General features: G+C 38.1%; 2 protein-coding genes across 2 annotated transcripts in view; one reads left to right on the forward strand and one right to left on the reverse strand.

Moving 5' to 3' along the window:
• The window catches only part of LOC140244214 (actin-related protein 8-like), a 71411-nt gene that overhangs the window by 14013 nt on the left and 37934 nt on the right, over positions 1–19464 (reverse strand). The gene's annotated exons all lie outside the window — the stretch shown is intronic.
• On the forward strand, positions 8784–13104 carry LOC140246336 (uncharacterized). Its single transcript, XM_072325807.1, has 3 exons — positions 8784–8853; positions 10751–11174; positions 12165–13104. The coding sequence occupies exons 2-3, from the start codon at positions 10771–10773 to the stop codon at positions 13102–13104; spliced, it is 1344 nt and encodes a 447-aa protein (XP_072181908.1). The 5' UTR covers positions 8784–8853; positions 10751–10770.

A 19464-nucleotide genomic window follows, 5' to 3' on the forward strand; every position in this document is an offset into this window, starting at 1 on the left:
CTGAACACAAACCCACGGGTAGAACACTAAAAATAAACAATCAAACGTGCTAACAAAACTGTGAGAAAACATCCATAAACATACAATTACTGCTCCCATTTTTCATGCAGGTTAACAGATGGTGTTATTTGAAAACATAAGAACATAGGAGTCAATAGTGTTACTAAAGGAGTGTATTCAAACATGGCGATCACAGTGCTCGGCGTTAGGGTGGGAGGTATAAATTGAATGGACAAGCACGCAATTATGTCATTGTACCTCCATGAATAGAGGGAGCAGATGATGCGAAAACCTTGCTGAATAGACGAGCTTTTGAATAGAGACTACCACGCGTCCCTGTCGCGTGGTCAAAGTAAATCAGCAGATTATGAACACACTTTAATTGACAGGGCCACCAGTAGATTATCCACTATCTATTATTCTTTGCCTACCAACGCTTCTTTCATTCTATAGTTCTGCACTTTTCATTAGACCTTCTTTACACTTTACTCGTCAAGACTACACATAGCCTACCAAACGTGAGCTGTTTTCAATGTGAATGCGAACTGAAACCAGTGTGCCTATAAGAATCCAACACAGGAAGATGAAAGCGTTTCCACACAACACCAGACTACACTTTCAATATCTTCAGTATGATGCAGCAAAACTCTTACATGCAGAACAAACATGTTTTTGCTTCGATTTTGTTTGTTTGTTTTTGTTTTTTGTTGTTGGTTTTATTTTTTTTAGGGGGGCCGTAATCGATGATGATATACATACTATACTTCCTAAATAAAGAATTATAAGCCGTACAAACCTACATCAAAATATTTTAGGTCCTCTTTTGGTCATGGTAGTATTTGGCCTTATGGATGCGAAGTTACTTCGCTTAGACCATCTTTACACATTGTCAAGATTACATATACATGTACAAAAGACAAAGTTGGACATCTGTTTGTATTGTTTTGATGCAACGAAACCGGGCAACACTTTCTTTATTTTCTTGGCCTAATACATGATGGAACATAACTCTAACACACTGTACAGACCAAGCATGTTTCTGCTACAAGTTTGTTTGTTTCTTTATAATGTGGCAATACTAGTAATAGATGATGACGTATGATACTTAAGCCATAGAATGCACGATAAAGACTTTTAGTTCCTATAGTTCATGTAGCACAGTTGCGTTTCGCAATATTGACTTGCTCGTAAATATACGTTAGTTATAATTATCTTGAAAGCTAAGAGTTACGCAAACGTTTTCCCCTATAGTCTTTCACACGCATACCTGCAAGACGAATACTTCAAGATGAAATTGTTTATGGTACACCAGAAGAGAAATTTACAAACGGTCAATCACCTTCTTTTCACGTTTCCCTCCAATTATTACACTATACCAATTACTATTTCACAAAATCGATTTGAAATATATCAATCTGAGAGCAAAAACGTGCAATAACATTCCAACGTATATATAACAATTATTGTCACTTCTAGGTTGTATATTGATTGCTTTGTCCTTTCGTAATCGGACATGATCGTCGTTTATGATATTGTTATGAAGACAAATTTAATGTGAATGTTCATATGCCCAATTTCCTTATTTTGTTGTTTCAGACTAGTTTGCTCGACCCGTTATGAAGTCTTTGAAAAATTCACGGAAAATCAGAAGACATTATAGATTATAAGAGGTTATATTGTTTGGTCATCAAACATGGAAATTATACATAGTTAATGGCATGTACAACACCACCTATACGACATTTTTTCCGTTGAACTTATAACAGTGAGGTAACTTATGATAGTATGGTTGATTACTTTGACCTCAATCCGTGTATCCATACATAATTTTATATGCTCCTCTCATATTCTTTTTCCTTCATCTATTTAGTGCATCTTCAGCTTTTCTTATATATATTTATTTTTTTTTTATCACACCATCCCGCCTCTATCTATGCGTTATCTAGTCGACGATGTAACATGGTGATGTTCAGCTGTCTCTAAGAAAACATCCATAAACATACAATTACTGCTCCCATTTTTCATGCAGGTTAACAGATGGTGTTATTTGAAAACATAAGAACATAGGAGTCAATAGTGTTACTAAAGGAGTGTATTCAAACATGGCGATCACAGTGCTCGGCGTTAGGGTGGGAGGTATAAATTGAATGGACAAGCACGCAATTATGTCATTGTACCTCCATGAATAGAGGGAGCAGATGATGCGAAAACCTTGCTGAATAGACGAGCTTTTGAATAGAGACTACCACGCGTCCCTGTCGCGTGGTCAAAGTAAATCAGCAGATTATGAACACACTTTAATTGACAGGGCCACCAGTAGATTATCCACTATCTATTATTCTTTGCCTACCAACGCTTCTTTCATTCTATAGTTCTGCACTTTTCATTAGACCTTCTTTACACTTTACTTGTCAAGAATTTACCAAACGTGAGCTGTTTTCATTGTGTTAATGTGAACTAAAACGTGTGTGCCAGGAAGATGAAAGCGCTTTCCACACAACACCAGACTACACTTTCGTTATTTTATGGCTTAAATATTATGATGCAGCAAAACTCTAATATGCAGAACAAACACGTTTCTGCTTCGAGTTTGTTTGTTTGTTTGTTGTTGTCTTTTTTTTTTTGGGGGGGGGTGGGTGATGTAATCGATGATGATATACATACTATACTTCCTAAATAAAGTAAGCTATATAAACCTACCTCACAATATCTTGAGGTCCTTGTATGGTCATGGTATACTTGGCCTTAAGGATGCGAAGTTACTTTCGCTTAGCCCATCTTTACACATTGTGAAGGTTACACATACCAAAGACAAAGTTGTGATCTGTTTGTATTGTTTTGATGCAACGAAACCGGGCAACACTTTCTTTATTTTCTTGGCCTAATACACGATGGAACAAAACTCTAACACACTGTACAGAGTAAGCATATTTTTGCTAGAAGGTTGTTTGTTTCTTTATAGGTGGCAATACTGGTAATAAATGATGATGCATATTATGCATACCACATAAAGTAAGCCGTTAAAGTGCATGATAAAGACTTTTAGTTCCTATAGTTCATGTAGCACATTTTCGTTTCGCAATATTGACTTGCTCGTAATTATATACGTTAGTCATAATCATCTTGAAAGCTACGAGTTGCGCAAACGTTTTCCCCTATAGTCTTTCACACGCATACCTGTAAGACGAATACTTCAAGATGAAATTGTTTATGGTACACCAGAAGAGAAATTTACAAACGGTCAATCACCTTCTTTTCATGTTTCTCTCCAATTATTACACTATACCAATTACTATTCCACAAAATCGATTTGAAATATATCGATCTGAGAGCAAAAAAATCCCAAAATTATTTTGTTGTTTTAAGACTAGTTTGCTTGACCCGTTATGAAGTCTTTGAAAAATTCGCGGAAAATCAGAAGACATTATAAATTTATATAAGAGGTTATATTGTTTGGTTTTCAATCATGGAAATTATACATAGTTGATGGCATGTACACCACTTACGACATTTTTTTTCCGTTGAACTTAACAGTGAGGTAACTTATGATAGTATGGTTGATTACTTTGACCTCAATCCGTGTATCCATACATAATTTTATATGCTCCTCTCATATTCCTTTTCCTTCATCTATTTAGTGCATCTTCAGCTTTTCTCATTATATTCTATAACATCAAAGCGCTTCTCATGCGTTATCATTTCGTTGGTGTGACGTGGTGATGTTCACCTATCCATACTCCCGTGTATCACCCATCTTTGATATTCTGAAGAATATTATAAACATCACCATCAAAGTCTACAAAACGCAAATTATATGAGAATACTAAAGATATCTCGGGGATTTTCGTTTGTGTGTTTGTTTGTTGGATTTGAATTTCATGTGCAATTGTTTAAGTTTTGGACTGAACGACGCATGTAGCAAATCATTTATGTTATAGGTAACTTGTTTCTTTTTAAATCCCTCTTTAGATTTTGTTATCGACTGTAGCATAAATTGAGATTGAAATTCGTCGTTTGCTTTGATTTGAAAATTTTAGTTTTACGGCAATTTATCAGGCGGTGAGCCACATTTGCGCGCTTGCACATTACATTTTGATACAAGCACACGGGCATTACTCTTTACAAAAATAAAATATACATGACATTACGTGGACAAAAGCACTTTGTCACTCATTTTATTTTGTCAATATGCCACACCGTGCACTACTACCGCATTATGTCATGTCAGGAGACCGTGAACAATAGGAAGTCAAGAGTGTGTAATTGCACTATTGTCATCGTCGTCGTCTTTCTCGAATTACGCAACTTATGACGCTGTGCCGAAGAAGAACGGTGTTCAGAAATCTCCAATAATCAAATGACGACTGAACATTGCATGAGATATGGGCATGCAGTAATCTTCACAAAGTCCTGTATCAATGAGTATAGATTATGGAAATTTACCCTTCTCAAAACGCTCTGACAATTATTTGTTTCGCCTTAGAAAGGAATAGGGACAAAAAACTATGGTCTATCATTATGATAGTAGAACATTGTATATCTATGGTACTAGTAATAATTATAGCAGTAATAATAATAATAATAACAGTACTATCGAATATCGTCGTACAAACTTCTGGCCGATGTACATGAATATCTGCATCAATGATTTTTATGCATTTTATAATCTAATTATGCAATGTAAACGTTAGGTGCTCCTACTGCATGGAGGCACACTTTTGTGCAGACTGTATACTGTAGACTGAAGACACAATTGCCGAAACTTCGTGACACCATCGCCATGGCGTTTGCATGTCTGTAACACAGAACTCGAGTTCCGTGGCCTGTAACTGTGAATGCAGGATGAACCAGTTTGCCTGACGAGAATCAACGATGCATACAATACGAACAACCAAGTTCAAAACGCGCGCGCGAACCCAGACCCAGCGGGAAGCGACATTATTATTCATGAGACGAATGTCCGTGACCAATCACAGAGCAGCCTCCTACACCGATTTCATTGCCACGAAGTACTAGTGATCTGTAATTGGATAGAGCGCGTTCGTAAGCCACACCCCGGGGTGCCCGCTCCGTTTTGGAAATCAATCCGTCTGTGGGGTTTCTCGCTCGGAAAAGCAAACCGTCCTAAACGGGTCATTATTTTCCGTGTGCAGGTGAAACCAAAAACCCAGCTATAGAGAGCTTGAAATAGTTATTCAGTGAGAGTTAGGGAGAGAAGCAACCAATATAAATCATGTATATTATGTAACAATGTTAATCAGTAGGCCTATAGTAATCGTTGTTTAAGTATTGTAAATAATTCATATATAAGTACAAAGTGTGAACAATAGTTACAATGAAATTGTAAAATAAACCGTCTCCAGTTTTTGTTTACTGAGGAAATATAGTGATATCGCCTTATATTTCAGGCTTTTTTTTTTTTATTCGTCTGGTCGGGGTAATTGTATTATAGAATCAAGGTCACACTACACCCCGATACGGAATGGTATACCCCAGAAATAGCTCAAGCAAAACTGCTTCGTAGACAGAAAGAATATCAAGGTCCACAAAACTGGAGATTCACAAGCAGATGTATCATGCACAAAGGCGATGTGTAAATGCCTTGATTAAAGATGCTAAGTTACAATATCATTCAAAAAAGGTTACGGATTGTGGGAAAGATACAAATAAGTTGTACAAAGTTGCTAATGCTTTACTTTACCGAAAACAGCGATCTCCTTTCACCAGAACACCTCACTCATGATGACAAGTTGAGTTAGCAAATAATTGTTTTAATCAATATTTCATTGATAAAATTGTGGCAATCCAATAGAGTTTCCCAACTCGTTGTGAACAGCCAAAAGACATGGTATGTGAAGTCAAGTCAGAATTGAGTGAGTTTCAGTCTGCTATGTCACTGTTAATGAGATAGAAAAGCTTACTATAAGAACTCACCTAAGACAAATCATGTGAACTTGATTCAATTCCAACAGATTTGGTTAAGAAGTGTGGCTGAGTTTCAGCACCCGTTATCATAAATGCTAGCCTGAGATTAGGTGTAGTTCCACAGGATGTGTAAAAAAAACAGTTATTCATCCAACTTTGAAAAAAACAGGTTTAGATCAGGAGTGTCTAAAAAATTACCGCCCAATTTCAAATTTACCTTATCTAATTAAATTGCTTGAGAAGGTTGTTTTCTCACAACTGACAATGTATACACTGCAAGATAATGAATTGTTTGATTCATTTCAATCTGCGTACAAGCCCGGTCATAGTGTAGAAACACTGTTAGTCAACTTATCAGATATTGTGTTCAGAGAATTAGATAGTGGTGACGTCGCTGCTCTTATCATGCTTGATATGAGCTCTATAGTCTTTTGACACAGTCGATCATGCTATTCTGATTCAAAGATTGAGATATCTGGGCATCAAAGAAACTGTTCTTGCTTGTTTTATATCCTACTTAATAATTATGTGATCGATCTCATTATGTCAGAATTGGTGATTCTACCTATTGTAAAACTATGATAAAGTTTGGTGTACCTCAAGGTTCTGTTGGAGGCCCGCTGCTTTTTTTTTCTCTCTGTATATGCAACCAATTAGTGAAGTATTTCGTAAGCATTGCATTCGTTATCATTGTTACGCGGATGATATACAACTTTATTTGTCTTTTAAACCCACTGTGTCTTCATTGTCATCCGCCATTGCAAAACTCGAAGCATGTTTGCCAGACCTGAAAATCTGGCTTACATCAAAAGGCCTTAAAGGGACTGTACAGTACTGGCTAAGGTGGGGATTCAGGTTTACAACATTAATAAGTGAGATAAGGAGAAACCTCTTATGAAATATGAAAGAGCATGTAATTCTATGAGGAATTCAACGTTTATTTGATGAAAATTGGTTTTAAAATGGCTGAGATATAAAAAAAAACAATTCTCATAAAGTGTGGGACCCACACTCAAGTTGTTACGATGGCTTTGTTTTACTTTGTTTTTGGACGTTACAGTCATTCCAAACCCAATTTTCATCAAATAAACTTTGAATTCCTCTTAAAATGGTATGCTCTGTACTATTATCATTAGTGTTTTCTTGGTATCTCGCAAAAATTTAAAAGCCCAATTTTCATCTCCACCAATACTGTACTATCCCTTTGAACTGAATGATGATAAATCTGAGTTTCTGTTATTGGGCTCAAGGCATATGTTAAGCAAAGTTTATCAATCATGTCATGTCAACATTGGTAGCACTTGCATTACTCCGTCGAAAACAGCCCGTAATTTAGGTGTCATATTTGATCAGGAAATGTCATTTCGAAGTCATGTAACTCATATTCAGCGGAATGTTCGAAATCAGCTGCGTAATTTAAGTTTCATAAGGAAATATTTGTCAAATCTGCAGCTGAGATACTTATTCATGCTTTGATTTTTACTCGGTTGGATTTTTCGAATTCACTCCAGTGATGTGTAATCTTCAAAAAAAAAAAAAGAAAGAAAGAAAGAAGAGATGTCACAAAACTTCAGCGGTTGCAAAATTCTGCTGCCCGATTGCTAACTTTTACCAATAAGTTTGATTCCATGTCACCAGTCCTTACATTAGTAACCTGTATATAGCAAAAGAAATTATTTTCAAGATTCTGTTATTAGTACATTATTCAGTTCATTCTTTTTTCCCCATATACATAAGTAATTCTGTTCAAAAACATAATCCGACACGAAGGCTACGTTCATCATCAGATACATTCTTACTCCAAACACCCAGAGTAAAATATGGGTATGATGATCGTGCTTTTTCCGTTATGGGACCAAATTGGAATCAGTTACCTCTTCAGTTAAGGGAACTGTCATCTGCAGAGTCATTCAAATCCAAACTTAAAAAAACTTATCTGTTCCTTTCATACTGAGGACTGTAATTGCTGAATGTCATCAATGTTGGATCAATATTGTATTTTTTGTAGGTGTTTGTCGTTTTCTTTATAAAGTTGGTAGCATATATTTGTTTTTGTTTATGTTTGAATTATGCATGTAAATATATGTTATCTCTTCATTTTTGAAGCGCCATGAGCAATGAAAAGTGGACCTGTGCGCTATACAAGTACATGTAACCATTATTATTATTATTATTATTATTATTATTATTATGATTATTATTATTATTATTATTATTATTATTATGCATCGATGTGATAACTCGAACATCTTTGAAATCACTGCTCTCAAGCGACGCATGGGTTAAAATGATGTTCTGCACCAATGACAACGTATGACGGAACGAGTTTCAGAGCTTTTTCGTTCGGGTCGTGGTCATTGTATTTATGCGCTCGATCGCCACACGCATATTAAATGCGCAGGGGGCGCACCGCGTTTGTGATGTGATTATAGTTCGTGGATCAATTGCATGCATTGCGCACAAATACAATGCAGTAGAAAATCTACGCACATGCAATACTGACGGAAGCCATTCAGTCCAGTCTTCTGTCTAAACGTCTGGTGTCACACATCGCAAATTGTTATTCTCTTCTGCGAGTTTACACGTGCTTCTCTGAATGAGGCTGAGGTGAAATGGATGACAGCGTTGCCAGGGCATTCCGGGAGCTCCCTGCTGGGGTGCACCATGGCTGGTTGGATGAGAGCCCGAAGAGGAGAAAGCCAAGGGATCTGTCTCAAGCGTCTTCAAAACGGAGGCGTGGGCGTCCAGCTGTCTACGAGGAGTTTCCTGACGTGGTTCCGGCCATTTCTTCATTCATCGAGGGGAACGGCTTTAAAGCTCATCGCAGACGCCAGGAAGAGATTGGAACATGCGGTTCTTCCCTGCCTGAGGTGAAGGCTCATCTTCAAGCTGTTGTTCCAGGACTGCAGAAGTCGCATCCTAACCTCGGTATGTTGATCGTATTTTTTACGTTATAGAGACAGTGAGACATAACTATCGACGTAGTAGAACCTAGTAGTGAGGTGCCCGCACCTCGTCAGGGGCCCGAATACTGTCATCCCGCTTAAAATTGTTTTAAGCGCACTAAACAAAAATTTATGCCCGGGACTGTTTTCAGTACGCTTGAAATTTGGCAGGGCTACCACAACCAAGCAAATTTTGGTGAAAAACGAACAGTTTTTCGCGAAAATCTGAAATTTTAATCGGAATAGGACACTACGTGTAAAGTATCACCACTATCCCCGCACGCATCTTTTACGTGTATGTCTATGGGAGCATCACGGTCACCCGCACACGTCTTTTACGTGCTTTGTCTATGGGAGCGCAGGTGACGAGTTGCGGGCCCCTTCCATAGCGCGCAACTTTTTCGCATCGTTCGCGTTTGACGACGATAGCTGCAAATTTTCGATATCGATCAGTGAGCTTGTGATTCCATTGGAAATTTCAGCATTTTTCCTGTATGTGAGATGAATTTCAAAGAATTTCAGTGGCGAAATGTGATTCAAATATGCGCAAACATTGACTATGACGAGGTGCGGGTCACCCAAGTATACAGCACGTAGAACCAAGTACAAGTAGATATTTCTAGGCCTACGTAGTCGGACTCGTAGTTGGTCCTAGCCTAACTTACGACCAGACTGCAGCAGCCCCATCCATACGCATATAAAGGGACTAGCGTTAGATTTATCTAGAATCTACTAATTTATAGACCATTAAACGTTAAAATACTAGATAGAGTAGAACTAGAAGCTACGTAGTCGTAGACTTCTACACGAGAAAGCCATTGCTGACTCGTGAGGGTGGTCGATACTATAAATATATGGTCTAGAACCTTAGGTGCCCTAACGTTACTTTTTACTACAGGTCCACAAGGTTCTCTATTTAAAGTCTAACATAATAGTTATTGCTTCTTGTTAGTTCTAACTGTAGGCCCTCAGTGCAAGTTTTCCAATGATATAACTACAGCGACAGCGGCTGCACGTCTACTCCTTCGTCCCTACATACATTCAAGACGGCATGATTGTCAATTAAATAGACTCTGGTCTCTGCTTCATTTCTAACGTAGCAACATACTGGACAATGTCATGCACAAATACACAGTAATATGGTAGCATGCCAGTCTCCACTATCAAACAGTGGACAGTTGTGTTAGGTGTAGCCATAGTTAGAGATCTACAACATTTATCTGCTGTAGTGATTTGACAATGTGCCAGTCAACTGTCTAATCTGTCTGTAAACTATGGATAACCATATACAGAACAGTAAAGTCATGTCTAAAGTTCCCAGAGAGCAGACTTAAGTATAAACTTAGTTCAATTCATATGTTTTGAACTTCAATGATATGTTTTGACTGCCAGCTGACATAGCTCTGAACACTAATACATTTAAATGATATTTTAGTAGGCATATTAGCATTAATGGGAGCACTTTCAAATATTGATTTCATATCAAGTGCTATGAATTTCATACATTTTAATAGGAGGCATTGTCCTGCTCGTCTATCTGCACCACAATGTTTGAAGGACATTCACTGTGCATCAGATGTTACTTTAAATAAACAAAAAGAACATTAATGTACCAGGTAACAAACTCACATCTTTGCAAATAAATGTCCTGACACCCAAATCAAAATCTTGATTTGACAAAGTGTGGAAGCATGTATTACATGTCATTTTGATAGTCCAAGACCGAAATAGCTAATAAATACGGTCCACTATAGCTGGGAAAAGGAACCCCCAAAAACTCCTGTACAAGTAATTGTAAGGCAATGCAGTGGCACATGTATTCATTTTCAAGTTGAATTTTCCAGTGACGAGCTGCATTTTCTGTCTTTTGTTCTCAACAGATACCTGCACCATTGCTCGGATGATGATGCCTCCTAACAAAGGTGTCCGAGCAGCATCGAAGTACAAGTCCCTCATCAAGGCTCGTGTGCCACCAAAGAAGAACTCAGAAAGGAAGAGCAACTCCAACAGTCACTTCTACTCGGCGAGAGTCCGTTACTGTATGGAGATGGCTGCAAAGCTGGGAGACAGGGCAGTTGTTATTTCAGCGGATAACAAGAACAAGGTTCGAGTATGCGACAACACTCCAGCAGTCGACCGCAGATTAGCAATCCGTCGGTTCTACCCAGCAGACGATTCACCCATATACCTAGATCACGACTTCCCAACGCCAGGATATGCAATCACACCAGCCGGCTATCTGGAACTTCGACCCCTGTCCACCCCCCAGTTGACCATCGACCACCTTGGACGACAGCAATATGTGTAAGTTACTTGTTTGATGATGATGAGGTTGCTTTACTTTGTAGAGCAAAGTGGAGTTGTGCATGCAGTATAAAATAATGGCACTGCCACATTACTTAAGAGAGGCATTATGTTTCAATGTGTATGTGCATGCTCTATCTTTCGTAGTCCAGTGGCTCTGATAATAAGAAGTATCATGCAGTAAGGAAATTGGAGAAGAAAAAAACACACAATATGTAACATGTAGGGACATGGTGTGAGGGGTATCCCAATGGGCCAAATTGTATGATAACCATCTTGGAGAAAAAGAAAGAAAAAATAAATCCTCAAATATACAATGTAGTCTGATGCCTTTGTAGATTTTCGGAATTTTTCATCTGTAAGCAGATGCTAGATGTGCTTTTATTGTCCCATATTCAATGTTTTAGATAACAAATAAACCATAACCACAACAAGAAATTAAATGGTGAATTGTTGAGTACAGCACATACAAGTGCTGATTTGAGCTGAGATTTACCCACTATGCATAAAGCATATAAGGAACTTCTGCATCAAAGAAGAATATATGCACTTGGGTTGTACACTTTTACAGTCAACTTTGCATATTAGTGGCCTCATATAACTCACATATTTGCAAATCTTTCCAGGTCCTCTTCTCTTTTTATTTGTATTGATTTTAATCCCTCAATAAGATGAATTTTTTCTTAAGTCGATATTTCTTCAGTCCAAAAAGATTTGATTTTTGGGGAGGTTGACTGTATTGATATCATTATAATTATTAACTTTATCCTTTATATTTAAGTGTGATCAGTGATATATTTTGTGCAATTATGAATATAATCTTATCATGCTGAATTTAATACACTTGTACTAATGTCTATTGCACTTTTACCCCAAACCATCAAGTCTTGCCAGAAAGTACTTGGTAGTGTTTTCTAACAGCATTTTTTCTACAATTTCATGCCAATATTTCTAATTTTTTTTTGTGGTTATTTTTCATTCGTTATACAGGGTTCCAGAGAAGAAAGCCTCAACCATAGTTCTGCGAAGTCCACACTCGCCAAGCAACATCGCCAGCCACCTGAACGACCTCGCAGCGCATGTCCACATACCTGAACTTGTAGCAGGTGGTACGACAGTTCTAGTCCTCCTGGTCGATGGAGGGCCAGATTTCAATTGTAATCATGGCATTAATGCCTTTCACTACGCCAGATTCTTCAAACAAATGAACCTGGACGCTCTTCTTGTGACCTCCTACTGTCCAGGCGATTCGGCGATGAATCCCATCGAACATCTTTGGGCGCCCTGCACCCGAGCTCTTACAAGCGTGTATCTCCCCTCCACCCTACCTGATGAGGACACACCCCCCTGTCAACAAAAGATCTCTGCTGAAGAGAAGAAGACCAAGGAGCACGTCGTCTTCAACAATGCGATGGAGGCCATTAAGGATGTGCACTGGAAAAACTTGAAATATGCCAAGAGGAAGGTGACTGTAGAGATTGAGCAGAGCGGTGCAGATCCACATCCGTACGGACAGGACTTTGACATTGTGAAGGAAGCAATCGGAGGGTCAGCACGACGACTGCGACAGAGTGCCTTCAACGAAGAGTTCCTCTTCAGTGCTAAGCACATGGACAAGCGCATTGGGACACTCATCATGACGAAGTGTGACGAGGCCACCTGTTTGCATTGCACTGCGCATCCCCCCTTGGTAGCATCTTCCGACATGGATCTACTACGAGCTTTCCCATCACCCCAGCCATCAAGTCGTCATCCAGACCACTTCTTGACCTTCATTGAAGCAGCGCAGGAACAGAGCTGCCCTCCTTGTGAACACCTTCCTCAGTTCAGAGAGAAAGCCCTTGGTCGCTGCCCATCTCCGGAGTGTAGATACGTCTTCACAAGCAGAAAGGACATCGACGACCATCGCAGGAAAGTTCATGGACGCTGAGAGTACTCTTGGGTTGTGTCACATTGATTGTATCAGCCATCACATCTTCAGCCAGACCACTTCTTGGCTTTCATTGAAGCAACGCGGGAACAGAGTTGCCCTCCTCAGTTCAGTGAGAAAGCCTTTGGTCACTACTCTTCCCCAAAGTGTACATATGTGTTTTCGAGCAAGGACATCAACAACCACCACAAGAAAGTTCATTGACGTTAAGATTATTCTTGAATAGAATAGTGTCACATTGATTGTGCAGTACTTGTTAATAAAACTCTTGAGTGCAGTCATGGTCAGAATCTTCTCCAGATATATCGTAGTGTTATTACAATTTTAGCCTCCTCATTGTCAATATTAGCAGGAAGATGAGGGCAGACTTTACAAAGCAGGGTTTTAGAGCAATTCACAGTTTCTACCAAACTTTGGGAAAGCCATCGCAAAATGACATACTCGAAGATGAATGAAAGTAAATATTATAACTAGTTACCAGGAGTAGAAAGTTGACGATACTTTGCAGTACCAACCCTTGAAATGTGATGTTCCATCAAATGTTCATTTCTTCATCCAGTATGTTTGATGAAGCCGTCAATTCTTTTCTGAGAAATTACAAGTTCGAGTTCTGTTCTGTGACTCATTTATCATATCTTTATTTAAATGTGCATTTTTCACTTATGTCATTTGCACGATATATCAGTATGTCACAGGCTTATGCTTCATGTATGATTTTTGTGGTTAGTGTGAAGGCAAAGTTGAAAGTACTACATTTATCATTCAGTGGTGTTCCTTTTGATAGCAATTCACAGTTTCTGTCATACTCTGGAAAGCCATCACAAAATGACATATTATTCAAAGGTAAATAAAAGTAAATAAACAATTTGTCAAGTAATAGAGTCAAAAGTTGAGAGTACATTACAATATGAACTCTTGGCATGTTGTGCTCCATTAAGTGATCATTTTTTCATCCAGTTTCATTGCTGAAGCCATCATTTCTTTCACAGAAAGTATGAGTTCTGTTCTGTGACTCGTTTATCACATTTTTTTATTATAATGTTCATTAATCAGTTATGGCATTTGTAAGATTTATCATTACACATGTTGCATGGGCTGATGCTGACTTCATTTATTATTCCTGAGGTAGAGTGAAGGCAAAGTTAAAAGTAAATGATTGTACTACATTACCATTCAGTGGTGTTCTTTTTTATAGCAGGAGCTAATGTCTGTAATGCTTCATTGCATAATTTCTGTTCAACTTGATAACTGTTTGCTGAGATGAAATATGTGGCAATAAATATCAAGGAATTACAAGAACTTTCGTTTTCTTCCCGACTTTTTTTTTTTTTTTTTTTTTTTTTTGCTTGATTGTACAGGTTTGTGCACTCTTGACATAAAATAAAGACACAAACTTACACACACCTACACAAACATATCTGCATTTATTTTAGCAACTATTGTAATTCTAAAGTAATTGTAGAATTCCAAGATTTGGTTTATCATTAATCAACCGAAAAGGTTACATCTTATGTCTGGAATATCATTGACTTGCAATTCCTTGCATTTTTTCAATACATATATACATCTATACATCAGGAACTTTGATCTACAATTTTGTATTTTAATGATTAGATGCTTATCAATAGGGAACGAGCAGAGGAATGTGTGTGTGTGTGGGGGGGGGGGGGGTAGGTTAGTGGGAAGTATCCCCTCACATTCAAGCGTTTTTTTTTTTTTTTTTCAGTTTTGAAATTTAACAATCCTTGCATGCTTCGGATGAAATATTTGGAGAATTTTCTGTCAAAAAAAAAAAGAGAATGTTTAATATATCTGAACTTCAAAAGTGCAATATGGGATGTTCTCCATGACATACAAATTATACATTATCAATTATATACAGATATATACATATATATATATATATATATATATATATTATATATATATATATATATATATTATATATATATATATATATAGTGCCATTTATCATTTGTTTCTGGTCAGTTTTCCCTCTCTTGTTTCAATTATATAATATATATAATACATGTATATATATTATTCGTATACAGTGTATATGTAATACACATTATATATATATATATATATATATATATATATATATATATATATATATATAGCGTGGCTCGACACTAACTTTTTTGTTTGGTGGCCCGATGGGACCACCAAAATCCTAAATTTCATATTTTTGGTGGCCCGGCCGGCCAAGAGAAAAATTTGGTGTCCCTAAAAAAAAAACAATAATGTTTTGTCTCTCCACTGCGAAAGACTTCAAGGGCCAACATGTATTAAATAACTCGCTGGATTTTAGATACTGATCGGCAGGGTAGATCAAATCCAACGAGTTCTCGTACCTATGAATACGGCGCTTTTCCCTTTCTTTCATTTTCCGAAATACGTAAGTATTCCAATTCCTTTTCCCCTGACTGGAATCGGAAAGTCTGCCATAACGATGATTGCAAAAGGCCGCGCTGTGTGTGGATGCGCGCGCCGGCCGCTATGAGCTGTGGGGAAACACATGGTTTCACTTTCAAGTTAAAGGAATGCGCCATGTGCTCCTGCCTGGTTGCTGCAAGTTCGATGGATCGCATGTCATGTAATAATAATAATAAACACAGTGCTTATACCGGGTGTCCCAAAAAAACGGAACGGTGGATTTTCAGTACCTTGCGTTCTAAAAGTGATATATTTTTTGACATTATTAGAAAGAGCATCTTCCGCAGAAGACAATGATACCAAAATCTATAAATTTGGTTCAGTACTTTTTATTCTACGCCAATTTCTGTAAATGCAGTCATTTTCAATTTTTTGCGACTTATGAGATAATAATTTGGGTGCGACACGCGTTCCATACGGTGAATTGTGTAAGCTCGTTGATCCATGTCAACAAAAGATAACGCTTTCATATTGGGAGCGCGCACACACACTCACAGACACACACACACACACACACACGGTTTTTTCCTGGCCCGTGCCCAATGTGAAAGCTGTATCTTTTGTTGACATGGATCACCGAGCTCACACAATATTCATCGTATGGATCGCGATTCGCACTCAAATTATTATCTCATAAGTCGCAAAAATCCGGCGAAATTTGGCAATGACTGCATTTTCAGAAATTGGCGTAGAATAAAAAGTACTGAACCAAATTTGATGATTTTGATATCATAGTCTTTTGCGGAAGATGATCATTCTCATGATGTCAAAAGATATATAACTTTTAGACCGCAAGGTACTGAAAATCCACCGTTCCGCTTTTTTTGGGACACCCGGTATAGCGCATATCACTACCGTGGTGTCTCTATGCGCTTTAAAGGAGAGGGATGAAAGTAGAAAGAAGAAATGCAGTGTACAATATGTGTACCATAAATGCAGAACCAAACTCATTCGTAATACTTTTTGAACAGAAATGTCTTGAGAGCAGTTTTAAACTTTAACACTGTGGGAGCTTCATAATAACACGGAACAGCGTTCCACTGTGTGGGAGCAGCATGGGCAAAAGATCGCTCACCATAAAACTTTGTCGTGATAATAGGACATTGGAGAACATTTTTCTGAGATGATCTTAAATTATGAGACGGAGCGTATACCTGACCAAGAACTTACTAAGATATTCTGGTGCCATTGAATGGCGGCACTGATAAGTCAGTATTAAACAGTATCTTGAAAACTATACGTGACTGAACAGGAAGCCAATGGAAGTTACGCTATCGTGGCTAAATACTTAGTATGCAGTTTACGTTCGATACGAAGAAATCATATACATTTTCACGAGGGAAAAACATAGGCTACAAAAAAACAACAACACACAAACGGAATGTTGATAGCCAAAATCTTGAAAAGTAATAAGCAGTTTTGAAGAGCATGAAGGGAACTGTCATGATTTTGCCGTCTAACCAGGTGATAACTGCATCTCATTGGACCTACTCGTAGTGAATTTGTCTCGGCATACGAGACCTTTCGTGTATTTCTGTGATTGCATTTTTAATTGACTGTAATCAATCCTTTTTTTTTTATTGTTCAGGGAACATAAATTATGATATTCGATCAAGTACACTATAGTCGACTGTTCGATGTTTCCTACTGTGTGCCAAAAGAAAGGCTGTAGAATCGTGATATCCTTGCAATGATTCCTTTAATTCAACTTATGAGCTAATTCTTCGATCGATATTTCCAGGATATTTACACGCTTGTTTATTCCAGCGCGCGCATTCTTTCGTCTGGCACGCACCTGGGTGTGGCACCTGCTTTTGTGGAAATTTCCACAAGGGAGAGGGGTGGGGTGTCAAGTTTCTTCGAGCCGAAGGGACTGCATACACAATCTCTTCGCTTCTATTTATTATCATTCGTGTTTTCCCCTTATTCTTTGCTGATAATGAACATTTATTTAGATTTAACTTTACGGAGGTTGCTTTTACGTTGTTCTTTTTGTTGTGAGGTGTATGTATTTTCTTTTTTTATCATTCTTGGGAGGAGAAAGAAGAGTAAGAGGGAAAATGAAATAAAACAAAGGGCACATATTCACAGCAAGCCGTCTTTTTTACACCAGCGTAGTTTCGAGTCATCCGCACCATCAGACATCACTCAGATCATTTTGCCCTTTTCCTATCAGCATTAAGAAAACACAATCACCATCATCACTCGAGAAAAACACCAAGGAAACTAAATAAGAAAGTATCAACACCTCCCGACAACAACACAAACGTTACGATAAGACCACACACAGCCCACCGAAGCGGCTGGGATCAAACTCCGTCGCTTCGATTCCAAATACATGTACACTAACCGTCTTGTACTTTACTAGTAGTTTATGCAGCAAAGCGGAGAAATCGCCGTTACGAAAATGCATATACAGTGCGAGACACTTAAAAAAATTACGTTTAAATATACTTCAAAGTATAAAGGGAACGGATAATAAGATATCAAACGAAAGAAATCGTATCAAACCGAGGAGTAAGAAAAGACAGAAATCAAATGATAAGTTTGTACTAAGTAGTCTTTAACTGCACTATGCCCTAGCAGAAGTTTGAAAGCTACGCGAAAATAAATACACACTGGAAACTCGGAAACGTTGAATGCGTTTGTTTCTTTTACTGAACGCCGACTTAAGTAGATTAATACGCGTTATTCAACTATTTTTTACGCTATTTTCACTCGGCGGGATCGATGTGAGTTCATTAATCATTTCGGCTTTAATTATACACATTCATATTTACATTATCACTTGTTAAATGATAATGAACAATGAATGCGTTTGTTTCTTTTTCTGAACGCCGACTCAAGTAGATTAAAATGCGTTATTCAATAATGTTTTACGCTACTGTCATCTGGCGGGATTACGTTGATTGCATTAATTATTTCGGCTTTTTTACGTACATTCATATTTACATTATCATTTGTGATTTGTTATTGAAACCGTCGAATGCGTTAGTTTCTTTTTCTGAACACCGACTCACGTAGATTAACATGCGTTACTCAACTTTTTTTACGCTATACTGTCACCCGGCGGGATCGCGATGATTTCAATAATTATTTCGGCTTTAATCATACACGCTCATATTTACTAACTAGCAAAACACGCGTAATTCAGAACGAAAATGGAAAGGATGAGTTACACACGCCTTCCATATGCCCCATTTTTGGTCACAAGTGTCGCTGCATGAACAGTTTTTGAATGAATTTTTCCACTCTCTCTTGTTGCGGCGTGGTCTTATCGACCTAATTCTATCACGCACGCGTATCTCGCGAAAAAGGAAAATAAAATGATAATATTCAATAACTTAGTCGGAACATCGGGAGGTATTCCTGTGTCTCAACGCGTGGGTTAGAAGAAAACATGGAAGGAACGGTACTCTGCTAAACTGGAAAGAGACATGGATAGCGTGAATTCGGATTTCAATGTTTCGTTTGTCGCGTGTTTGAAAGCGGCAAGTTAAGAAATGGAACCTCGTTATATCCGATCAAATTCCTGATGTTTTTTCTTTATCATGATGCACTGAAATTGTCCTCGTTATAAGCGGTTCCTTGTTTTCGTATTTTCGTATTACATTCGATTTTTCGTAACAAATACGATTTTTTTTTTTCCCCCGGAACGATTGGCAGCTCTGTACAGTATATTGCGCAATTGCCGACGCTCAGTTTCCTTTCCATCGAAGCCATATGCACGGAAAGCTCGTGGTTGGGATAATCCTTGCGTTCCTAGAGCGGGAAAGGAACGCCATGAATGCGACTTGTGAGCAAGCCTGTTCTGTTGCGTCCAAGGAACGCCGTCATTAGGCTGATGAATAGAGGGATTAAGCCCCCCATTCTGCACGCAGGGGGAATAGGGGCGTCCCCTAACAAAAGAAGGAACGTGAG

Source organism: Diadema setosum, chromosome 2, assembly GCF_964275005.1.
Source record: "Diadema setosum chromosome 2, eeDiaSeto1, whole genome shotgun sequence".
Taxonomy (NCBI): domain Eukaryota; kingdom Metazoa; phylum Echinodermata; class Echinoidea; order Diadematoida; family Diadematidae; genus Diadema; species Diadema setosum.

What these genes read in the sequence shown, in the direction of transcription:
- LOC140246336 (XM_072325807.1), top strand. Translation starts at nt 10,771, where the DNA reads ATGATGATGCCTCCTAACAAAGGTGTCCGAGCAGCATCGAAGTACAAG. An exon ending in CTTGGACGACAGCAATATGT is followed by an intron (nt 11,175 to 12,164) that starts GTAAGTTACTTG and finishes TTCGTTATACAG; the next exon opens with GGTTCCAGAGAAGAAAGCCT.